The following is a 26,126-nucleotide window of genomic DNA, read 5'->3' as shown; positions in this document are numbered from 1 at the left end:
TTGTGCAGTCAGCACCTCTGGCTGTGTTTTTCTTTGTCCAGGTGATTTGTCACCTTCTCTGCTGTGTTTGCAATTGGACGGAGTTGGACCGTGGCTAATGAGTGCGCTCAGTAGTGAATCATTAACCTCTCAGTCCCCTGCCCCGGTCTAATTGGTTTTAGGCTCAGCTAGCTGGCTTTTCTCTCTGGTATTTGTCTCAATCCAAGCAAATAAGGGAGCTGCATCCTGCAGTCCGTCTTTTATCCAAACCGGCATAAACAAGTCAGACGGCAGCATGGCGTGCTGTGCTTGGACAAACATTCAGTAATATTTGAATATAGTATATAAACCTTTAATGGTTATCCATTTTCAAGCAATTATTTAACTATTCTTAGTGCTGTTAATCATAACCTGTGGTTATGTATTGTGTTACATGCAACTAGGTTTTGAATTTTGAATTTGCATTTTTCATTCTGTCTTTAACACCAGGGAAAGCTGATAAGATTGGAGGCTTCAACATTGTTTTTTTTTTTGTTTGTTTGTTTTTTGAGGTGCCCAAACCATTTAATACAAAGGGCCAACAATCAAACTTGAGGACCATGAGCCAAAATAAGTATTGTAATATAAATTTATAATTTTTTTTTTTTTTACATTTACGTAACTTTACTTTTTTTTTTTTTTTTTTTGGAATCAAATATCATCTATTTTATAACTATTCAATGCAAAATAAATAAATAAACAAACAAAATATAAATTAGAAATAAAGAAAGGCTTCAGTGGCATGTTTTTTTTTAATATGCTAAGATATCTTTTGCATGCGAGTTGTGCTTGCTCACCTGCTTTCCATCCATCAGGTGAAAATGATCATAAAGTCTGAATGTTTAATAAAGTAGCAGCACATCTCTCCTCAAAAACACATGAATTGAGAAACCATTTATGTCTCTATTTGCAAATGGATGACACATGGATGGCAGTCTATATCGTCAGCTGTAGTGCCACTTTGTGCTGATATGTTTGACTAAATGGCTAATATAGGTCATGATGTAAATGTTTAAAATATGTAGTGGCTATTATACATATACAAATAATGGCTAAAATAAGTTCCTCTGTCATTGTCAAATAATTTACATTGTTGTTAGCTGATAATTTTTTCTATCCAAGTTACTAAAGAGGCACATTTATTAAGATCACAGTGGAAATGAAAGTGCTTGATGTGTTCTGCTGGGGTTTCAACGATTCAATATAGTTGACAGCACCGAAAATGAAGCAAAAAGACTAAACAATATGAGCACTGTTGAAATCAAAATTGACGAGCAGATGTTCATGTGTACAGTTTACATGAAAATTTACATAGTGAAAATATACGGCTGACATTATGAAAGTATTATAGTGACATGCCATAATGATGCTCACTAAACATGCGAGTAAGGATTGGCTATGTAAGTGAAAAATAAAAGCACAATATTTTCTAAATGTTTGGTCAGTTACTGTGTATATCACAGTATAGTGCCCTTTGGCTGTTTTTAAAAAGAATGTTTTATGGTAACACAATAAAAAATAAATAAATGTTTGAATATGTCTCTCACAGACTGGCAAAGGAGTATACTTTAAAAGCTTGTGCACTCAACTGTTTGCGAAATGGAGCTTTGTGTTCGTGTTTCCTACCTCTCTCATTCAGCACAAATCCAAATATTATATAATATTTCCATATTTGTGATGTAACATATCTGAATGCTAAACTATTACTTATTATGTAAATTATAGGCTTTGTATTTTAGTCGCGTTCCAGCGGTGACACAGAGGCGGGCGCACTGATGTTTGGTTCACTGTATTTTATTTTGTGTTTTAGTGGCAACTGTGCTTTCAAGTTAGCAATGCTGGAACTGGTGTGTGTGTGTGTGTGTGTGTGTGTGTGTGTGTGTGTGTGTGTGTGTGTGTGTGTGTGTGTGTGCGCGCGCACTGGTATTGTCTTATTAATAATGCATCACTGTATAAAGGTCTGCTTTTATTTGTTTACACTTACAATGAAAACAAAACATTGTGCTTTTGTAAAATGAAAACAAATAGGATGTCGCTTTCTGTCATTTGAGTTTCCTTTCTGTGAACAAATTAAGAATGTCACAAAAATGAACTGAAACTCAGCATATATAGGCTACATTATATAGCCATGTTTTTTTCCCCGTTTATCTGTAAACTAAATCTAATATATTTCAAGAATTTATTTCTTGTATGCATATATGTACTGCAGATTATATATATATTTAACATAATGTAAAAATATTTAGTTTTATTTATTTATCCATTTTTATTTATTTTATTTTATTTATTTTCATATCTAGGTGGAATTTTTTTAATTTGTGCTACTTTTTGTTCAAAATAAATGAAAAGAAACCGAGCATAGTAGATTTTTTTTTCCCCCTGTTGAATCGAAATCAAGGTACGTACCGAATGGTGACATCTGTTCCACTCCAAAAAAATAAAAATAAACAAATAATATATATATATACATAGAGAGAGAGAGAGAGAGAGAGAGAACAGAGCCATGGTTGAATGATATTACTCGCACTGTCAGACGTGAGTGTAGGAAAGCTGAACGTCAGTGGAAAAAAGACAAGCTGCAGGTGTCTTTTGACATCTTAAAGGAGACTTGGTACAAATACCAAAAAACTGTTAAAGCTCAGAAAACAAAATATTTGTCTAATGTTATTCTTAAAAATCCTCATAAACCTAAAACTCTTTTTAGAACAATTAATTCTGTACTGAATGCCTCTCAGCCTACTTTTTCTGATGTGTCCTCTGACACTTGCAAGAGGTTTTTACAATTTCTTGTGGATAAGGTATCAGTTATCAGAACACACATTATACCTCCTTCTGTGGACCCCTCTGTACTTATCAATGGCTCAGCTGTTTTCTAACCAGTTTGAGCCTGTGTCTCTTTCTCTTTTGAAAGATGTCATTAATCAGATGAAACCCTCTACCTGTCCCACAGATGTACTTCCACCACATCTTTTAAAGGGGATTTTTGATACCATTGGGCCTGTAGTTCAAGAAATTATAAATAGCAGTTTGACCTTAGGTGTTGTTCCACTAGATTTTAAACACGCTGTGGTCCAACCTCTGATAAAAAATAAATCCAACCAGGACACTACGGTTCTGTCTAATTATAGACCAATCTCTAAACTCTCCTTTCTTTCTAAAATATTAGAGAAAGTAGTCTGTACGCAATTGCAATCTTTCTTAGACACACAATTTTAGAAGTATATCAGTCGGGTTTTAAAGCTCTTCATATCACAGAAACTGCACTTTTAAAGGTTTTTAATGACCTTTTATTGGTTACTTACTCAGGAGACCCAGCAATTCTTATGCTTTTAGATCTCACGTCTGCTTTTGACACCATTGATCATAATATCTTACTTTCCCGGTTGGAACATTTTGTTGGTAAAGGTACTGCTCTGAAGTGGTTTAGGTCCTACTTATCAGACAGGACTATTTCTCTCTGCCTTGATGACCATGTTTCTCCATCAGCACCCATTCCATTTGGAGTCCCTCAAGGCTCTATTCTCGGCCCAATGCTGTTTTCCTTGTATATGCTCCCATTAGGGTCAATTCTCAGGAAATATGACATTTCGTTTCACTTTTATGCAGATGACACACAAATTTATCTGCCACTGAAACGGAAAAATGCCAGTCCTTTTAAACTTCTTTTTGACTGTCTCAAAGACGTTAAGGATTGGATGGCCTTAAATTTTTTACATTTTAATGAGAGCAAGACTGAAATCATGATATTCGGTCCAAACTGTACTCTAAACAAGATCTCTAACATTGATTTGGGCCCTTTGGTTCCCTATGTTAAATCTACTGTTAAAAATCTGGGGGTAATAATGGATACAGATTTTAAACTTGACGAACAGATAAACTCGGTAGTCAGGTCAAGTTTTTGTCGGTTAAGGCTTTTATCTAAAGTTAAGCCTTTTTTGTCATTTAATGATTTTGTAAGGCTTATACATGTTTTTATTTCATCACTTTTAGATTATTGTAATGCTCTCTATGTTGGTGTCAACCAGGCATCTCTCTCATGCTTGCAGTTAGTGCAAAATGCAGCAGCTCGACTTTTAACACGAACACGTAAACGGGAACATATTTTGCCCATTTTGTCTTCGCTACATTGGCTTCCGTTTCGTTTTAGGATTGATTTTACGGTTTTACTGTTTGCTTATAAATCCTTAAATGGCCTAGCACCAACTTACCTTTCTGACCTTATACAATTGCACGTCCCATCAAGGTCTCTGAGGTCTGCTGATCATATGCTGCTGACGTTCCCTAGAGTAAGACTGAAGCACAGGGGTGATCGTGCCTTTGCAGTAGCTGCCCCTAAACTCTGGAACTCACTACCTTTGTCTGTGAGGATGGCCCCAAATTTATCTGCTTTTAAAACTAGTCTTAAAACATATTTTTATTCTTTGGCGTTTAATACAGTCTGAGAGCTGTGGGGTTTTTGTTTTTGTTTGTTTTCCGATTTGTAATGTTTTGTATATAACCACTTTTATTGTTGTTGTTTGTTTTATGACCCTTTTATATGTACAGCACTTTGGTCAACTACTGTTGTTTTTAAATGTGCTTTAGAAATGAATTAAACTTGAAACTTAAACTTGAAACTTGAGATATATATATATATATATATATATATATATATATATATATATATATATATATATATATATATATATATATATATATATATATATATTACTGCTGTCAAATGATTAATCATGATTAATAGCATCCAAAATAAAAGCTATTGTTTACATAATGTATGTGTGTCTGTGTGCTGTGTATATTTATCATGTGTATATATATAAAGACAAACATACAGCATATATTTTGAAAAAAATTACATGTATTTACATGTATATATTTATATTCATATAAATTATATCATTTAAATATATTTAATATCTAAACGTAACATATTTTTCTTAAATATATACATGCACGTGTGTGTATACATATATATATATATATATATACATATACATATACATAGAATTAAGAAAAAAATTGTAAAACAATTTGAAATAGCAGTATTTGTTGTACCTTGGAACTGGCCAAGGATTTTTATGCCTTTATTCTTTATTATCTATCCACTTGTAACGGTGCATTATGCTGTGGTTAATAAATAAAAATAAAAATAAATTACGATTACTATTAACAGTGCAACAGTTATATTACTCATCACTCACATAACAATCAGTGTTCACGTTTTCAACATTTACGCATCACGAGCTGCACTGCCATGTGGCGTGAATATTGACGCAACAAATTTGCTCCGTAAAGCAGAAAATGTTCCAGTGAGGTTTCTGTTGTTTATTCCTTCATGTCTGCTCTGTCCATGAGAGATTGTACTTTGACGTCAAGAGGAGGAGCTGGTGCTTACTGATATCACAGATCATGTAGTGATATGCGTGATTCAGGGTTTTGAGCATGCAGAAGTTGACCAGCCTGTAAATGGTGTGAATTTCCCTTTCCTTGGGACTTTTTCTGGTTGTTTGCCCAGAATCAGTCCTCTGGTTTTGAAATGAGTGTGCTGTTGATGACTTCGACCTCTGTGGTTAGACGCCATGATGGTTGAATGGGAACTGTAGCCTGCTGGAGAACTTTATGTCGATGCCAAAGTTCCAGACAATCCAGGGCTTCTGGGAAACTTGCGGTCTCAAATTTATTCGCAAACATGCTCTCACTTTTGATAAGCCATGGTAAGTCGCCAATCCCATAAACACAGATATCCCTGATGTATTGCCCTGTAGAAACAAATGCACTGGTTTTTGTATCCACAGACACAAGATTGAAATCCTGTATTTACATGAAAATACAGACCGTTGTTAGGAACATGTGTTATGATGTTGGTGCAAAAGCCTTGATTGGCACAGTCTTAGTTAAGTGTAGTATTTTAATGAAGAGCTGTAATATGTAGCTTTATATTAAAAGGGTTTCTGTGGGTCTTATAAAGTCTTAATTTGCCCCTTCCAAAAATTAAGGCCTAAAAAGGTCTTAAATCAGAGCCGAAAGTCGTAAATTCATGAAGGCATTGCATTAAATTAAAGTATTTTTGCTTTGTTTTCCAATGCAAATGTCCAAACAACCTTAAATCAAGATCCATTTACTTGAGATGCAAACTGAACATATTCAGTCTTGTTTTCTGAGAAATTGTGTCCAATGAATTGAAAAGTCTTGTATATCTTGTTTGAAGGGTTGCTAATACAAGAAATTTACTTTTGGAGACCATATTGAGGCATTATGTTCCTTACCAATTATTTCTTTGTCTTAAAAATGTAAAAAAAAAAAAAAAAGCATTACATTTACCTTAATAAAACCTGCAGAAACCCTGAAAAAAACGTGACATTGTATACTAGAAATATTGTTGGTTCTGTGACCGATTGCTTTGGATGAACCTTTGGATACAACTGTCTGCTAAATGCTTTAATGTCAGTGTAAAAAGTGTTCACAGCTGGTCTCGTACCTTTACAGCCCTGGTGTGCTGTTCCTTCTTGGTCCCTCCATTTGATTGCACGAATGTTACCATCCCATTCGCCTTCGATGTAACTGCCAGGTGCTTCTGAATAAACATGCAAGACCAATTTTATGATTGGGTGACCACATGCTTCTGAGCAGTTGCTATCTTGCTTAATCACTGACTTGAACTAACACTGAGTCATATTCCATTTAAAAGGCAACCATACACATGATTATTGTGTTCTGACTTACCCTTCATGTGATTTAGAGTCACCCAGAAATGCTCATCAGGGCTGAAGGTGTCTCTAGACCACTCCAGCAAGTCTTTGGCCACCTTGTCGTTGAGGACAAACTCCACAAACGGTCTCGTTAAGGAGTAATAAGCAGTCCCAAAGTAAATTGTTAGGTTGTGAGGAGGTGGTCCCTTCTTTTGAGCCTTGCCTTTTGGTGCCACATGGGTGCCTTTTACCTCCTCGTACTGAAACTCAGTCCTGTGCTTCATAGTCAGTGGCTGCTTGATTCCCGGAGTCATGTTCCTGTCTTTCCATTCGGGTCCTTGCATGTACCGGACCAGCTCCAGGTTGGTCTGGATTGGGAAGTCCTGGCCGCAAAGATTTATAACTCTTTTCCAATTTGTAGGAGACTTCACCAGGTCCTTCATGCAGTTGATGTCAGCCTGCAGACGGGAAAATCCAGCGTAGGTCACTTTTTCATTGACAGACGCCACAAAGACATTCGGGAAGCACCCAGCTAGGTTTCGGACGCTCGTCTTGTATTCTTCTGGTGCTTTAGCATCTATGTGAATGCAGTAGACATTCTGTGGAGCGTAAATGGCTCTCAGTAGCCGCACAAACGTTTCCAGCTCTTTGTGGATGGTGATTATGAAAGCCAAAGGGAAGTCGTCTTCTTCTTTGCTCAACGGTTCCATGATAAAGTGCAGATCTGACTGCAATAGAGTGCAGTTTGCGTCAGGTTTGGTCTCATAGCTGATATTTTTACAGTCATTTTGCTGCCATTTAAACCCAGAAGTTGCAGGTGGAAGAATGCCACAGCTTTGGGGGACTGGCGTGGTTTGGCTGCTCAAATCAGTTGATGGAAGGGGGGTGTTGGGTATTTTGGCTTTCAGGTAGATCGCAAAACATATTAGGATGCAGACTCCAAGGCAGAAGAGAAAACTGCACTTGGTGTTCTCAAGATGGACCATAATAGTCCAGCATCTGAAAAGCAGCTATAGACCTCCTGAAACAGAGCATATAAGGAAAATAATAAGAGAGGAACTTATCTCAACATCGTGAAGTACTCAAATATACATTCCCCTTTCTGTTAATCATTAAATAAGCACAGAAACTTTTTTAGGCAAAACAGTCCGTAAAGGACCATTTACAGAGACTAAGCTTGATCATGTATTCGTTGATGAAGCCTGTTATGCTCACCAAGGCTACATTTGTTTGATTAAAAATACAGTAAAAACAGTAATAATGTGAAATATTTTTACAATTTAAAGTAGCTGTTTTCTGTGTGACTATATTATAAAATGTAATTTATTCCTGTGATGTAAAGCTGAATTTTCAGCATCATTACTCCAGTCTTCAGTGTCACATTATCCTTCAGAAATTATTCTAATATGCTGATTTGTTGCTCAAGAAACATTTCTGATTATTATCAATGTTGAAAACAGTAGTGCTGCTTCATATATTGGTGAAAACTGATACATTTTATTTTTCAGATTTTTGATGAATAGAAAGGTTAAAAGAACAGCATTTATTTGAAATAGAAATCTTTTGTAATATAAATGCCTTTACTGTCTTTACTGGCACTTTTGATTAATTGAATGCATCCTTGATGAATAAAAAGTATTAATTTCTTTCAAAAAGTAAATATATATATATATATTTTTTTTGACTTTTCAGTAGGGCTGCGCGATATATCGAAATTATCGAAATATCGCATATAATAATTACTGATTGTTTACTTGCCTTTAATCATGTTTGAACTTTCTCAGACTATAGTTTTTGCTGTGGTATATGAAGTAGTACTTAAAGTGTATGAAAAGCAAAGTAACAATGATATAAAATTACTGTCATTAATCTTTTTGTTTGTATGTTCACACTAATGTTAAAATGACATTTTCTGATTTTTGACATTTCTTTTTTTAATGCTAAAACACTGCTGGTCAGAAGTTATAGTGATTCTTTCTTTTCCAAGAATGAATGTGAAAAAAATTGGTAAATAAATTTTTAAATATTTTAAAATATAATTGAAATTGATTTTACATACTTTAATGTAAATATTGAATATCGCATTTTTTAACAAGGTATCGCATATCGCATTTTTCTTCAATATCGCACAGCCCTTCTTTTCAGCTTAAATAATACACATTTGAATAACATTTTTATTAAAGATTTTTTGTGCTTTAAACAAATAAGCCTGACTTTTCCATTTTTACCCAAGTCCCATTTATTTTTTGTGGTAATTAATATCACACAATCATTATTTAAACATTAAGTGTAACACTTTACAATAAATATCAACAGTAGTTAATGCATTAGAGATCATGGACTAGTAATAAACAACAGTTTTTTTAGACTGCATTTATTAATCTAGGATAATATTTGTTAATTAATTCAATATTATGTCATGTACATTCGAAATAAAATGTATTATTTTAATTTATACAAATATAATGTTACTAATTTATGTAGAAGTTAACATTAACTAGTATTAATGAGTGCTGTAAAAGTATTGTTAATTGATATTTTGTTTTAGCTCATTTCAAACTTAATTTAAGCTAATAAACATCTACACATCTAGATGTTTAAAATGCTTATAATATTTTCGAAATTATTATCATTTTTTGTGTTATTTATTTCAGTGATATGAAGGTGGATCGTGTCATTAGATTAAACTCCAGAGCAGTTTTAGAGCACATGTTTTGGGTGGCTCCGTCTTAGCTGTGTTGTGGATAGAAGTTATCATATCATTATGCACATGGATAAACATCTGGGGTATTTTTGAACGGGTGTCTCTAATACTCTGGAGCATTTTTTGACTCTTATAATGATGCATAAAGGTGTGTTCCCCATCACACTCTTTGACAGTGACAACGATTGGCTTCACATCTCTATAAGGGTACAAACGTTTTTTTCCACCTGGATGCAACTCTGTTGTGTCACTCTTTTCTAAGCGCAGCAACCCTTGGGTTTCCTTTTAATAGCACTCCAGAGAGTTGCGTTCACTGCTGGAGGTCCCAGTTGCTGGACACAAATGAGCTTTGGAGATCAGTTTTGTTAAGTCGTTTAATGAACCCTCAGGGGTTTATAAAACACGCTGACATTGTCCATTGTCTCCTTAAAGAATGAAAAGCACACACCGTTCTATCAACATCACATAGTGTACGACCTGTTAGTTACAATTTAGCTCGAGTTTAAGATATTGCTATCAAATCAGTTCAGTTTAAAGGCACCCAGAGGATTGTAAAAATGGTGCAATGCGATTTTGAGAAGTACTTATGGATTACAGAACTGTTTGACATAATGTTTCTCTTGAAGTTGTGACTGAGTTTCACTGAAGATTCAGTATGTCGCAGTGAAATGTGGTTGGCTTAATGTTAGGGTGTTTTGCGACAAACAAAAAATGAATCAAAGAAGGTGATGAAGCGATAAACATTTTTGAGTATACTTGAATGATACATATCACATGAAAATATACTTCAAATATACTTTCAAAACTGAAATGTATTGATAAAACAATTATTTAACTAATTATTTGGCTAAGAAGATCAATGTTTATAAGGGTGCTATGTCACCCCAGTATTATTTTACTCTCATTGAGATATTATTATATTTTTTGATTAATATTTAACATTTTTATTTTAAATATTAATCATTTTTAATTAATTTATTTATTTTTTGTGTGTTGTCTTTTTTTTTTATTTGTCTATATAATTTTTATTATTTATTTTAGTTTGTTATTTTTATTAAAAAAGTAAAAGTAGTTTAGTAAAATGTACTTTTTTTAAAGGTTTTAGTTACCTATAATTGTGATTTAGTTATCTATATAACGATTACCCTGAATCACCTGTATGCAGAGTGTTTCAAATAAGTCACTTATAAAGTTCCTTTTTTAGATAGGACGCTCCCTATATAGACAGTAAGGCAGCAATCAGTTCCTTCTTACACGTGATAGAACAGTTTTACAGAGATTCATGTATGCAGCAAATGGATTAATATGGCAGGATGCTGTGGTATTGGTTAATGTTTTTAATAGAAAGCGAGTGTATTTCTGAAGAAATGCATCATCAACACCCTGTTTAATAGATCAAATTGTTACAATAAGAACACCGCAAGTCGGCAACATTTTGCATTATTAAAGTCATCTGGATGTCTCTTCTTGACATAATTGATGGTAATTGATGATTACAACTGATGGCTGTATTATATAGGGCCCTATGATTTCCATGATGTGGAAAACACAGATGGAATTGTGGAATCCAGTCATAAAAACGGAATTCATAGTTTAACACGGAATGTCACAGAATTTGTCAAATTTTGAATGAATTAATCAAAAGTAGGTCATTACACTTAAATCAAACCACGATATGGACTAGTATCTGTAAATATTAAGCTACAAAAGTCCATTTAAATATAAATCCTGCATGTTCTGCGCATCTCTGTCAATGAATGTCACAGACGCGACGTAAAAACAAAAACAAAAACACTGTAGCACGTGTGACGCCCGCGGTGATTTCAACGTCTGCTGTCTCTCTAAATGAGGACGTAAATACATGAACAACATCTCCAGAACTGCTCTGAGAATCACTTCATGAGCATTTGACCGCTTGATTTGAGTTAAACTAGCGTCATATCACATACACAGAACTGTAAAGGTATTCACGGCAACCCATCAAAATAAAAGTCCGGTTTGATTTGAAGTCTGTTTTTCAGTAGAATGTACATCAACTAAGAATCTACTACTACTAAAATAGGCTATGAAAAAAACACTTTATAAGCAATAATCACACAACATTTCTTCCATGTTTTAATTTTAATAGTAAATCCCCTTTATTTGCCAAAAAATAAAGTTTGCTTAATTTTCAATAATTAAAAGATAAATTAATTTAATGTTTTATGCCTTCATTTGATAACCAGAAAAATGTAAATACACAACACAGAAGGGGAAAAAAAATAAAAAATCACAAGGCTACTTTTATGCATTCAAATAATTAGACATGCTAAACACAGAATCTGGGAAAAATAAAAAATATGGTGAGAAAAAACATCAAAACATATAACAAATTAAAACGGAAAAAACGGAATTTGGAAAAAAATAAAATGGAATTTAGAAAAAAATAATAGGGCCCTAGTTATACTATATTGACTGCTGTTGTTCTTTTATACAGAGAGATTAAAGAAAGCGTCCAATCTGACACCTTGTGTACTCGCCATTTAGCTGATATCTTTATTAGGAATTGCATTATTGTAAATTTTAAGAACAATAGTCTGGCCTTTGCTCAGGTAACTGATGGCAATTTTCATATAAATTTTATGTCAGATTTATTTTGTGCATTTTTTTTTCAATTATACAAGCAGGCTACTTTTAAAAATAATTACAAATTAATAATAAATCAAAACAATTGTTAAGAATTTAACCAACTAAATATAGCTTCAAAACATGCAAGCAAATATAAAGTAGTAAAGGTGACAGAAAATCATAGTTAATGGGTTTTTCTTTTTTCCTCAGCATTATTGCTGTTTGATTATTAGGGATGAAACAATTCACTCAAGTTATGATTCGATTCATGATTTCATGATGCTTCTATTGTCCTCATTTGTAAGTCGCTTTGGATAAAAGCATCTGCTAAATAACAAAATTTAAATATAATGTAAATTTAAATAACAAAACTAAATTGAAATTTTAAAACAAGCCCCAAATCAAATAAATAACACAAATAAAAGAAATCTCTTCATGTAAACAAAATAAGGCTTTGTCTGTGCGCTTTCCATTTAAAATTAAAGGCAACCATTGCATTTTAATCATAATTCAAACAAAGATGCTGCATACATGCAACACGAGCAGTTTTTATTCTAAATTAGATTGAATAATTTAGAAATTCGAAGCAAAAACAGAATGATTTGAGTTTGGTTTTGTGAAACTATACATAAAAAATATCTGCATGTAAACAAGGCAGCGCTGCACTTATGAACTTTAATATGCATTATACAGAGGCATGATGAAAATAAAAAATACCCTCTAAACTTTTCTAAAGACAGTAAGTTCCCCTCAGACATACATTCATATAAACTCCTACCCCTAACTGAATCGCGATTTGTTTAGCATCTCAACCGATTTGAATCGTCACATATTTGAATCGATTTTCAACCGCCTCAGGGTAAATCGTTACATCCCTATTGATTATTACTGATGAGATTATAAACAGTGGCAGCTTTAATAGGCTGCATTCACACTAATGCACAAAACTATTTCCACATATCAGACTTATCATGTATATTCGGAGATGCAAGTGCATTTAACCACTGCCGCGATCGAGCTTCAGGACAACAAACACAAAGCACACGTGAAAGTCTGTCAGAGTTTCGTGCATCTAATACATACTGCATTCCAAACTGCATTAAGGAAAGCATATCTACAGTAAAACACTGAAATAATGGTGGGTGGAAGCACACATTGTCAAGCAATGCACAGGTGTTTCACAGTCCATATCCTGTGCAGTGAAGTCTCTAGCACACACACACACACACACACACGTGCCATACGCAGGAGAAAAGACATGTTTAGAATCGATTCCTTATCGTTGAAGAGAGAATCGCGATGGATTACCATTTACTAATGAACACATGTGCAACTTCTACCTCAATGGAAAATTGTTCATCAAGGATTTATCTAAAATTCCAAAAACGTAATATTCCTCACATGCTCAGTTGCTGACCGCAAGGCACTGCAGAGGGTGGTGAAAAATGCCCAATGCATCACAGGGACACCACTTCCTGCTATTGAGGATATCCAGAGGAAACGCTGTCTACGTCAAGCTCGCAGCATTCTTAAGGACTCCTCTCACCCTGACCATGGACTGTTTAACCTCCGGCCCTCCGGGAGGCGCTTCAGGAGCCTCCGGAGAAGGACCAGCAGATCCAGGAACAGCTTTTTCCCTACAGCTGTCTCCTTACTGAACTCTGCCTTCTGACACCCCCCACACCACACACACAGACTCCTCCCCCACTTCATCACTACATCTGACCGATTTATTTATTTATTTACAAGCAAAAAACAGTAAACTTGCTATTACTTGCACTACTGTCTGTTCATCCAGAAACATTGAGTAATCCATTTGCACACTGAAATATTTTCTATGCACTTTACTGACCATTGCAATAGTGTAAATGATGTTCATAGTTCTGCCTATAGTGTACATACACTTTCACATATTCCATCCGTATAGTATGTTCATAGTACACCTATCTGTATATCATGCTGATAGTATTTAAAATCTGTAAATTATGTCCATAATACTTATCTGTATAGTTATTGGACATATTGTAGACCTTGTATATTCTGTACTTACTGCTTATTGCACTTCTGGTTAGATGCTAACTGCATTTCGTTGCCTTGTACCTAACATGTGCAGTGACAATAGAGTTGAATCTAATCTAATCTAATAAAACCATCACCATTTAAATATATCATGAGCACGATGCATTTTCATGTTTATGTGCGACAGGTGCCATTTTTGACAGAGCTCACATGTGATCATTTGTGTAACACAATGGTAAAGGCAGCTGTTTTTCCATTGTAATATATTTTTATAAAACAAAGTAAAATACAGTTTCATGGCTTGTAGGAAATCTGACTTAATTTTAGACCCTGGAAGCAGGTTTGAAACACATTTGCACAGATGAACTGATTCATTAATTTTGTCTAAAGCAAATGTAAATAGTGTTTTTGAAAAGAGTTTTGCCATCTAGGAAAGTGGATTGATGACTGTCTGAAATCTTGACTCTTGATTAATTTAAGGAAGTGTTTAAACAGCACATGAACTTGAACATAAAACTCATTCCAGCTCGACATTGGTGTTGATTATAAAGCACAGTGCACTTTGAATAGAAAACCTCCTGAGCTTTAGTGCATATGCTTTCATTGGTGATACAATCTCAGTGCCATTACATGGGTTTGTGTTGAAAGAGGAATCATTGTCTAGCTATCTCGGTAGCCGTTAGCTAGCAAATGAACTTATAAAGCACCTTCTAAGATAACAAACGTGTCCAACCTCAGGCTTCAAGAGCAACAGATTAGTATCGCTAACATTGTCCTGATGGAGAAAATATTATGTTTCGCCTGTATTTCCTCTAAGAGTTGGTAACCAGCCTATGAACATTATACATTGTTTTGGTTTTCTGAAGCATAAACATCACGTGAATTAAGCACAGCCCAATAAATCCACGAGTCAGAGTGTGCTTACCTTTCAGCTCAAGCCGTTCCCACTCCTGTAAATGAGCAATGGGATTAAACATTCACAAACGCACTGACATCAGCATGACCTCTGTCTAAAAGGCTCCTCCGTGAGCAGAAATCCTCCGCCGAGGGCTTGCTATCAGTGCATCTGCCTTTCTGTGAGAGAGTGAAACTGCTCTGAGCTGGTTGTTGCTGTAATAATCGCTGTGTGCGCACGGTCCTTCCGCGACTATGTGGGGCTTAGCTGCTTGGTTTCTCTCCCCGTGAGAGAAGGGGAGGAGGAGCATGAGGAGGTGGAAAATGATTGGTCCAGTTCCCGCTGTAATTTGCACCTCTTTTGATCTTTAACACTCTTATCTCATGAGAATTGTATTGTCTTGAAGCATGGTCTTTCATCTTTAGCACAATGTCTAACCAGTTATGTAACCTGTTATATTCATCAGAACTGGATGCAAGGTTTTACATGGTTTCAGGCTTATGGTTGACTAAAGCAGTTTTAGTTTCAGTTTGGTTCTGGTCTTAATCCCTTTCATACACAGACGCAGTGGAGAATTAGTTGGTTTAAGATGAAAATGAATACTTGCTAATTCTGTCATACTTTAGTCATTTCTTTTGCTGTTTGCATTTTGAGTGTGAATAAGGCTTCAGAAATAACACAAAGGCTAAAAATGTAGCAGTCCATGTATAGACCAAAATCTTAAACTATTATCGCAAAAATGCTTTTTAAATGTTCAATAATGCGCATTGAGGAATTTATGCAAAATATGATCCGGAATGTGGGAACTGGTTAATAACTGGTTCATTTTCAAAACAAATAGTTGTTGTCATGCATGAAAATGAAAATTCTTGTCATCATGTCATCAATTTAGAATGTGAAGAAGTACAGTCAAGCTTCAGATAACTCGCAGTCCATGAACAATATCTTTGTGTGAATAACAGACCAAAAATGTTCATTTTTATTGCAAAAATTCTTTTTAAATATGCTATAATGTGCATTGAGGAAGTTGTGCACAATCAGATCAGAAATGTGCATTAAGACTGTAAATCGTGTTCATTTTGATTTCAAATTGACTTGATTATATTTTTAAACAAATAGTTGCTATATTGCGTAAAAATGAATATTTTGTCATCATTTAGTCAATTATTTTGATCATTTGAATTTTAAATGTGGACATGCAAATTGAATTTAATGTGAACAGACCTAAAATTTATTTATTTATTTATTGTGCAAAAATAATAACGTGCATCATAAGATCTAAAATGTGTTCATTTAGTTACAGTTAGTGATTTTATACGGTTTTCAGTTTACAGTTGACTAATAATGGTCCTGTACTTAACCAACGGCTTTAATACGATTTGTTTTTTGCCCTCATTAATTAAATAAAAATTCTGTAATTATTTAGTTATTTGTTTGTCATTTGCATTTTGAATGTGAACAAAGACAGTCAAGCTTCAAAAATAACAAAAAAAGCTTGGTAAAAATAACTACTTTAACAGTCCATTTAAAGTAGTTTTTTGTAAACAACAGACCAAAATGTTACCTTTTTTTTGCATTTTTTTTTCTTTTAATATTAAATCATGTGCATTGACCAAATTGTGCATTTTGATTTCATGTTAACTTTAAATCATCAACCAGATTTGTTATTGTTTGCTTAGTAGATGCTGCAGATTTGTTTCTCTCCATCTTTACCTTCATAATCTTCATGTCTGATTGGTCTCTCCACCTCCTGATCTCTTCGTTAGATGCCTGCTTTGCAGATAAATATGATTCCAGATGCATTAGCTCCTTGTTTCTTCCCAGCTGAGCGCAGAGGTAGAAGGAAACTGCCCTGTTGTGAGCCTGAGGGGCGGTGGTCTATGTTTGCTGATGAGTGAGGGAGATTAGTGCTCTTGTGTGCGCAGGACAATAGCTACTGCTGAATGCCTGTGTCATTGTGTGTGTGTGTGTGTGTATATGTGTGTGTGTGTGTGTGTTTGGCTTTCAGTTAACTTTGTCATCATTGCAGCATTTTTTCTGCTTTCCAGGCAAAGCCATCATACCTGCTTTATAACCTGTTTTGTCACATATTAACAGTTTTCTGGTTTGTGCACTTTGCTTTAAGCCAGTTATTTAGTAAATTGGTAATTTCAACTAATATTTTCTGACATTTAACAAAGCTCTGATTTGTTTATTTTAGGTCTGTGGTCACATAATATTTCCCATACTTCCATTGTGTATTATCATAGATTTGATGACTTTACTACACTAAAAAGGTTTTTTTTTTTTTTTTTGCAGATAAGTAAAAGATTATTAGAGAATGTTTAACAAGAAGATACTTGTTTAGTTTTTCTGCTTCAAAATGTTACATTTAATTCAATGTGTTACAATTTGTTAATATATTAGCAATTTCTTAGTGAAAATGGTTTCTACAAGTTTTTTTGTTGTTGTAGTGTGAAAAATAGTCATAATTGAGTCTAAACTTGACAAGTAGTATACATTTTTGGTAAAGTATAGTACCATGTTTACACTTTCATCTGGACAGGATTGTGTTTTACTGTAATTTCCAGTGTTTCAATCTTTGTAAAGACACATAGGTTGCATCTGCTTCCAGTGAAGCTGTATTATCTCAAACCTTTATCTGATCTTAGGGATTGGCATTTTTCAAAAATATTGCATTTCGAATATTTGAGTTCATAAAAAATATTTTAATATCGGTTTATTTAAATGATGTTTAATGAGAGAGATGTTATTTTTTTTTAATCAAACATTATTTTTGTCACCATTTCTGAACAATATTATCAGGCTATATTCACAACAAGCTTATAAATTATTTATCCTTTTTTTATTTTTTTTTCATTTGAAAACATTAAACAATGTCCACACACACACACACACACACACACACACACACACACACACACACACACACACAAAAGAGAAGTAAAAAAGCTTTCAGCGCAGAGCGAATGGAAAAACGGCTATAAAGCATGTACATATACACTCAAGTCGGCATATGGTTATCGTGTTTGTATTGCTTCACACTCTTGCAAAACAAAACAAAAAAAACACATGTACGTCAACACGAAAGGGTGTTTAGCCAGCTAAAAGCGTAGCTGTGAACGCATGCGAGCACTATAGGTGCTTTGGTTGCTGTGATACAGAACAGCCGCTGAAGTAATGTGCCAGACACATCACGAAATAAAATGCATTATTTTTCATATCAATGTTAACTTCTCCATTCTCATTCAGGCGTGGTACTGTACAAGTGATGGGTCAATCATGAACAATTCGTTCATTGCGTCTGTCAGTTGACAAATGAACAAAAGACTCAATGTAAAGTAATTATTTATGTTCTCTGTAAATTATCTTTGACTGATTAATTCAGAATATGATCAAGATTGTGTAGGTGGATGTGTTCGGGGGAGTTGGCTGTTCAAAGTATAACATTTAAAGCCACTTCAATGAATGAAATGACTTAAAGATTTGTTGATTTTGATGAATGAGATTGAACGAGAATGTCAGTAAAGTCATCCGATCTTCCCATCACTGTTTATTTGCCCCGCCGCTCCTCCACTGTGATTGGACGGCCGATTGAAAACTAGACGGTGATGAGCGCTGCGTTTTGCCCAAAGTTGATCATTTATTAGCACTTTGTTGTGCTGCTGGCGTCTTAAAAAACGCAGCACACCCATTGAAAACTATTGAAAAAATATGCAAGCCTCAAGAAAAACGCTTTGGTGGAGACACGTCCTTAGACTGTTAACAATAAAAAGAAAATGAGTACATGCAGTAATGAATGCAGTGATGGGCCGCTGATTTTCTGATGATGTTCCTGTGCTTGTATTTCATATGATTCCTCATTTTAGTGATAACTCAGTTTCACTTGACAGAGTTTGAGTACTCAGGATTTATCAGGGATTTACAGCATTCACGGCCAGCAAAGCAATTCAGTCATTTCAAAATCAGTCATGTGATTAATTCAATTTTCCAGTCATTTTAGTTTTCACATTCTTGTTATTGTGTTTTTTTTTTGTTTTGTTTTTTATAGTGTGGAGATCCTTTCCAAGAAGACAACCTTGTGATGCTGAATGGGACTAAAGAGGATGTGGAGAAGCTACAGAAGGCCATGGAGGAGCGCCGATCAAAGGCTAAATCTGCAAAAGTAAATTTTGGAAATTACGAAAAAAAAAAACTCAGCTACCAGTAAAAGAAAAGTCCATTACCGTAGTGTAATTTGTAAGAGATAAGGAAAAGAAAATGCACCCTGACCATACTGAATAAGCAAAAACTGCTTTCACTTCCTTTTTTTCTTTCTTTCTTTCTTTCTTTCTTTCTTTCTTTCTTTCAATTCCATGTTATTTTATTTCATATGATTTCAGATGTTTTTAAGAACACATTTCATGTTAGGCATTTTTGTTTTTATCTTGGCAGAAATCAAAGAAGAGCAAAGATACTAAAGTCTCCAAGGCACCGGATTCAACAGGTACAGTAACATATAAGATTTGCATTAGAAATCACATTAAATCACATGTGACATGCTTCATCCGTAGCTTAAAATTAAAGCACTAGTTCACCCAGGAATGAAAACTGGGTGTCATTTACTAACCCTTATATCATTCCTCTGTGAAACACAGATAGAGAGCATAGGCAGGAAGTTTGAGCTTCTGTTTCCTGTAAAAGTATGAAAAAATACATTTCATTATTCACCGATATTTAAGTGCTTCGCCAAAGCTGTCAAGTTTTATCTGTGCGTCACAAACAGTCACAAAGATTCAATGCCACCAACTCTCTGTGATGTAAAATACTGAGCAATGCAATGCTGCAGATGCCTTTTTATTGAGAGCATGAGAGAAACTTTAGAGCTCCGACAGACCAGTGTTATTTTAGTATTATTTATGCACTATTATAGTTTTTATTCATATTATGAATTAGCTTTTTAGATTTTCGGGTTTTTAATTTTTACGTTTTTTTTTTCTTCTTTTTTTCATTCTTAGCAATTTTATTAGTTGGTTTTGCCAATTTTATTAGTTTTTGATTATTTATTGATTTATTTTTAATTTCTAGTCATTTTAGTGCTTCAGGTTAAAAAAAAAATAGTTGCTAAGACAACATTTCTAATTTCCTTTCAGTGTTTTTTTTTTTTCCCATCTGAAATTTATATTTTATTTTATTTCAGCTTTATTTCAAAAAAATAAAAAATATTTTTAAAGTTTTAGTTAACGATAACCTTGTGAAAGAGAGGAAGGTTTTCGGTAAATAATTTCTTATTTTTCTCTGTTCTTTACAGAAAAAGTGACTTGCCTTTATAAGACTGGAAATATAGTGTACAAGTCATATATGCTGCTTTTGTGATGCTGTTCTATCCATTTTAAGGCTTATTAAGGTTTTAAATCTCAGTTTATTGTTTGAGCTGTTGAGTCATCTAAAGTAAGATAAGGAGACGTTTTTCCTTGGTAGAAGAATGTTTAGTTTTGCCTTACAGACATAATTCCTGTGGGTGGGTGTTTCTGTATGTAAGCAGCCCCTGCCTCGATGCACATATTGTGTGAAAGCTGTACCGGCTTTTCCAGCATTGCATAATCAACAGCTTTGTTGAAAGATTGAGAGTGACTTTACACAGACAAGCTCAGTAAGAAATTCAATCACACTAGTCTCACAAAAGCACCTACAATGGCACAGTAGACGTTTGTAAGGACATTGGTTTCATATCGAACAGTGTTTGATTATAATGAACTCATAATTAAAGATGTAACCGAGTCACAAATGCATAGCTGGACCAATATAAAGCTTGTGATGAAAGTCTGCTTTTTGAGTCAGTCACTAGACAGATGCAAAATATACAAAAGTCCCCCCAAAAAGCCCCATAGGGCTCCATTGAAAGTGCATTTTTTATTAAACTGAGGGACGATTTAAATTGCAATACATCACCGATGCTGTGGATAGATTTGACTTTTTATTGAACCCATAATATTCCTTTCATATTTATTACAAAGTGTGTGAGGAATAAAGGTTGAATTTTGTGTAGAAATGACAGACAGGCGTTATCAATGTAGGACAAAATGTCAATATTCACTGACGTTTGTATCTACCCTTTTAGTATTGCTTCAGTATGCATCAGGCTAAAGTAAACTTTACACGTGATTATCCGTGAGATAATCACAGATCAGCTGAGGAGACATAGTTCATTCAAAACTATGACAAAACACGCTGAAATAAATACAAATTTAATTAAAACCGGAATTAAACTGTAATTATCCATGATGCATTCAGAGAAGGAAAGACTGCCTGCCTTTAATCCTGTTTAAATAGAATTTTTCATCAGATTTCTTGTATCTGCAGCAGATTCATTTTTTAGTTGTCCTAGCATTTAAAGAAAAATAAAACCGTTTCTGGGTTTTTGCTGTATTTGAAGTAGGGATGCACCGAAATAAAAATTCTTGGCCAAAATAAATTATGCCGATTATTAGTACCATTGCATTTATGGCTATGACTGTGTACTAACTTTACTAAAATCAAGGCATTGCAATTGCATTAATTAATATTAAAATTTCAAAGAATAAATCAATTACAAATTATGCAAATATTTATTTAGCACATTGCAACAATGCACAGTATAAAATAAAATTCAAACTAAAATGTTTAACTTGACCCCACTCATGTGTACATCGAAAAATATTGCACTGGCCTGCAGAAAGGTTTTAAAATGAAATGTTCTCTCATAAAAACAATGTGCATTTAGGTCAAGTGCATTTGAAATTTTTCTCTGTAGGACTGCTACAAGAAAGTGCATTACTTCTCCAGCAGGCACGAGGGTTATCACTTCTGGGAAGGGGGGCTTCAGACAGATAACCATCTAGCTGTTGAGTTTGTCATCTGCCTGACATTTGAGAAAGATTGAGAAAGGCCAGGGCATAAATACACATTTTTATCAAATTAAAAAAAATATCTAGCAGAAATATGGCTACAAATATGATAGTCACATATATATAGTAGCCTAAGAACAGAATAGCCTACGTATTATTATTATTATTTGAGGCACTCTCTTGCAGGATTTCACTTAACATATCATACAACGAGAAATAATACATACGATTCTCTTTCTCCCCACGATCTCATCCTCCGTGCAATACAACACTCCCTGCTCTGCCCCCTCCACCTCTCCACGCGGGTTCCCCGCATCCATCGCGGTCTGGATCATTTCTCGTGCGCGCTGCTTTATTTCCGCATTCAAGTAATGATCTTTATAACGCGGATAAAGTACAGCCGCGATGAAGTGCAGAGGATCAGAATAGATCTCAGTGAAACGTGTGCTGACAGACTCTAAGGGTGTACTTTTCTTTGTTTTCACTCCGTGGTCCCTCTCAACCTCTTTGCTTAGGAGACGCTTTAGTGCTGCGATTAAAGAAATAACGTCCGCTTCAAAGGGAGCAAGAAGAGAGAGAATGTTCTCTATTAAGACCCACTGGTTAGAAGTGATGTCGCGGGGAGCTCGTGGTCTGTGCTATGCAGGTGCACGTGCAGGTCGCGGTTTCTGTTTGCATCATCACAACATTTCGGCCGTATTTTTTCAGTGATAAAAGTCTTTCCGAAAATTTTCGGTGGCCGAATATTCGGTGCATCCCTGATTTGAAGTGACACAACCTTTAGACATGTTCCTCCACAGAAATGGGGAAACCACACTGACTGCGTTAAGTGCAGTTCATACATGTGCTATGCCATGTTTCATGTTTGCTTTTTGATTGTACATTAACTAATGAGCTGTTAAACATTACACAATATGAGCTGGATTCTCAATAAGCTTTTGTAAATACATATACATTTCTTTTGAAATGGTTATGCATATTTTTGAACATTTAATGTGAGCTGCATGTAAAAAGAATTAACAAAATGAAATATATATATATTAAAAAAATACTTTTTATTTATAAATAAAAATTACAATTAATACAGACTGTATAGGCATTAACAACTTCAATTTTAAAATTAAAAACTAATTTAAAATATTAATAAAGCTGTATTAGTATCTCAGTGATCGTAAAATAAATAACACTGGTTTGAACTTCCCAATAATGGTTGAACAACTAATTGTAGTATTTTATTAAACTAGTACAACTACTAAATATTGTCTTCCTCTTCTCTTGTAACGGCAGGAAGCTGCGACACCTCAGAGACTAAATCTACATCTCTGAATGGAGAGGGCAGCAGTGCAAGCCACAGTGATTCAGGTATCCCAGCATGCCACAGAGTACAGAAGGGCTAGATTTCCATGTGGAATTGAGCTATGTGTGAATGTTTTTGAAAGCACAATCATATCAGTGATGTTTTCACAAATGCATAGTCAGTGATTGCGATGTATTTCATCATTTTGTAGAAAAGCAAAGGAAACTGCTCTTGGTAATCTGATGCAATTTTTAAAAAAAAGTGTATGGCTGCAATAATTGCTGAGATTATGCAACATGGTCAGGTCATGTGAAACAGGCATTGCATACTGGTTCACATGGTGTTTTTAAATGGTAGGCTGGATGCATACTGTGCAGTATGTTTTAAGCAGTTTTTGGTAGTATTTCATTCCGACAGTAAATAGCAACTCAAGCACAGGCTTTAATGTTTGCAGTGACCTTTTGCTGGAATATATGATGTGTATTAAAATAATTTGTACGTTTACTACTGTCCAGAAATCTGGGGTTAGAAAGTTTTTTTTTAATGTTTTTTAAAATACTATTAAAATAACTCTTTTCTATCTGAATATATTGTAAACTGTAATTTATTGCTGTGATGCGCAGCAGTATTTTCAGCATCATTACTCCAGTCTTCAGTGTCACATGATCTTCAGAAATCATTCGGATATACTGATTTGCTGCTCAGGAAACATCTCTGATTATTATTATTATTGTTGTCGTGCTGCTGAATATTTTTGTAGAAGCTGTGATAATTTTTTTTTTTCTTCAGGATTCTTTGAGAACAATTTACTTGAAATAGAAGACTTTTTACTGTTCCTTTCAAACTTTTACATTTAAATATAATATGCATTTAAGTACACATCATACAAATGTGAAGGTATAAGTCCTCAAAAATATAACCATTAAAAATACAACACAAAATATCTTACTGGCCATCATTTTCTCATAGTGTGGTGACCTCGCATGAATCTGCAAGCCACACGGGATATTAAAAAGCAAATGAATTTCCCCTGCTATACAAATGAAGTGGTCATGTCATTCAGGCTTCTTTATTGTCTTGTCCTCAAAAAAGAGACAGCTTTTATATCTGGCAGCCTGTATGTGCACAGTAGGTTTAGAGAATATAATCTAAAAAAGACTTTAAAATAAGTTTATAATGCTTTAAAATAACAATATAATCATGTGCAATGACATATAAAGAGGACAGTCGTACAGAACTGTGATTAAGGGTCAAAGGCAAATTACATGTGACATCACATCCTGAAGAGTTAAAGGAATAGTTTAGCTAAAAATTTAAATTGGCTGAAAATGTCCTCACTCTCAGGCCATCCAAGATGTAGATGAGTTTGTTTCTTCATCAGATTTGGAGAAATGTAGCATTGCATCATTTGCTCACCAGTGGATCCTCTGCAGTGAATGGGTGCCGTCAGAATGAGAGTCCAAACAGCTGAAAAAACATCACAATAATCCACACCACTCCAGTCCATCAGTAAACATCTGGAGAAGACAAAAGCTGATACACATCCATCATAAGACGTTTTAACTTTAAACCATTGCCTCTGGCCAAAATATGAGTCCATAATAACGCTTCCTCCAGTGAAAAAGTCCATCTCCTGTTGTCTCTCTCATCAAAATCCACACACATATTTGTTTAAAGCAGTTTTTGGACAGTTTTGGCTTGTAAACGGTGTTTGATCTGTGCAGATTTCTCTGCTGATTCAGATCAGACGACTTTTTCAGTGGAATAAGCATTATCATGTATGGAGTATTTTATCCGGAAGCAGCGGTTTGAAGTTAAAACGTCTTAATGCTGGATTTGTTTCAGCTTTTGTCTTCTCCAGATGTGAACTGATGGACTGGAGTGCTGTGGATGACTTGTGGATTATTGTGATGTTTTTATATAAGATGTTTGGACTCTCATTCTGATGGCACCCATTCACTGCAGAGCATCCTTTGATGCAATGCTACATTGCTCCAAATCTGCTCTGATAAAGAAACAAACTCATCAATTTTCAGAAAATTGTAAATTTTGGTTGAACTGTTCCTTTAAGAATGGATGTTAAAGGTCAGTCTGCCCCAGGAGAAGTCACGCATCCGGTTTGATCGCTCCAATCTCTTGTCTTTTTTCTTCTCAGCTCCGGGACCGTCCACATCTGGCGAGTGCTCTAAGCCATTAAAGGCCCCCCCGGGACCCATCATTGGCAGTAAGAGATCGATCCAGGACATGAAGGACAAATCTGAGACCTACAAGTCACTATTCACCTCCCACAGCTCGGCCAAACGTACCAAAGACCAGATATCCAACTGGGTCACGCACACGCCTTACCACTTTTGAGTGAAGCTCGCTCTCTAGTGGTCTGGCTTTGGAGGAGCAAAATTCCGGCTGGTGGATTGATGCATTGTTTAAACCTCTTTTTTCTTTTTTCACCATTGCATTTTTATTTACCTTTTTACAAGATTATCTTAATTTAGTTGCATGCTTAAGTGTTCATTTTCAGTAAACTCATGTTGGCTTGTATTTTTTGACTGGATTGTGCTTTGCAGCATTATCTTGTCTTAAAATGCTTTATTAAGGTTTAAACATGAACTGTATTGCAGTAAAAACAAATTTAAAGGCTGATATCGTTGTATGTTTTCCTCCACAGGAGCATAAAATCGTGTTCCTGAAGCACTGTTGCAATTATTGAGCATTTCACAGTATTCAGAGAAATAGCTACAGTAGTTACGCGGTGTGCTTTTAAACATGCATTATTTGTGAACGCAGTAAAAGTCCGATCTGGGAGAAATCCTGCATCCTCAATACTGCTTTTGTCCACAGGGCGGCAGTACATGTCTACGAATAAGCGCTGCCCCGGTCAAACTGTATTAGATCTGATGTAGGTGTCTGTTTCTTGACTTTTTGCGGTTCCCCATAATGTAGTCTGTTATGTTCATCTGACAAATGCATAAATAAAATCCAGACTCTACATTTTCAGGTATGTGTCTTAATTCCTGAGTGCGTGAGAAAGCAT

General features: G+C 34.8%; 2 protein-coding genes across 3 annotated transcripts in view; one reads left to right on the top strand and one right to left on the bottom strand.

Moving 5' to 3' along the window:
- LOC109092059 (replication termination factor 2-like) overlaps positions 1–26,089 on the top strand; it is a 32,152-nt gene extending 6,063 nt beyond the window's left edge. Inside the window, exons 6-9 of the mRNA XM_042759086.1 lie at positions 18,984–19,097; positions 19,367–19,418; positions 23,086–23,160; positions 25,251–26,089. Coding sequence (XP_042615020.1) covers positions 18,984–19,097; positions 19,367–19,418; positions 23,086–23,160; positions 25,251–25,450 — 441 coding nt within the window. The 3' untranslated portion in view covers positions 25,451–26,089. The remainder of the gene's footprint in view (positions 1–18,983; positions 19,098–19,366; positions 19,419–23,085; positions 23,161–25,250) is intronic.
- LOC109068925 (beta-1,3-galactosyl-O-glycosyl-glycoprotein beta-1,6-N-acetylglucosaminyltransferase 7-like) lies at positions 5,064–16,796 on the bottom strand. Of its 2 annotated transcripts, none has more exons than XM_042759085.1 (4): positions 16,646–16,796; positions 6,742–7,728; positions 6,497–6,592; positions 5,064–5,777 (listed from the first exon to the last, which is right to left on the bottom strand). In XM_042759085.1, the coding sequence occupies exons 2-4, from the start codon at positions 7,691–7,693 to the stop codon at positions 5,536–5,538; spliced, it is 1,290 nt and encodes a 429-aa protein (XP_042615019.1). In that variant the 5' UTR covers positions 7,694–7,728; positions 16,646–16,796; the 3' UTR covers positions 5,064–5,535. The 2 variants fall into 2 exon arrangements, with proteins under 2 accessions (XP_042615019.1, XP_042615018.1); XM_042759084.1 differs by lacking the exon at positions 16,646–16,796 and adding an exon at positions 14,963–15,301.
- Positions 26,090–26,126: the final 37 nt, after the last annotated feature.

Source organism: Cyprinus carpio, chromosome A6 (genome assembly GCF_018340385.1).
Source record: "Cyprinus carpio isolate SPL01 chromosome A6, ASM1834038v1, whole genome shotgun sequence".
NCBI classification, from domain to species: Eukaryota; Metazoa; Chordata; class Actinopteri; order Cypriniformes; family Cyprinidae; genus Cyprinus; species Cyprinus carpio.
This window is presented reverse-complemented; position numbering and strand designations above follow the sequence as displayed.

What these genes read in the sequence shown, in the direction of transcription:
- LOC109068925 (XM_042759085.1), bottom strand. Translation starts at nt 7,693, where the DNA reads ATGGTCCATCTTGAGAACACCAAGTGCAGTTTTCTCTTCTGCCTTGGA. An exon ending in GACTCTAAATCACATGAAGG is followed by an intron (nt 6,593 to 6,741) that starts GTAAGTCAGAAC and finishes ATGTTTATTCAG; the next exon opens with AAGCACCTGGCAGTTACATC. An exon ending in AGCACACCAGGGCTGTAAAG is followed by an intron (nt 5,778 to 6,496) that starts GTACGAGACCAG and finishes TTGTTTCTACAG; the next exon opens with GGCAATACATCAGGGATATC.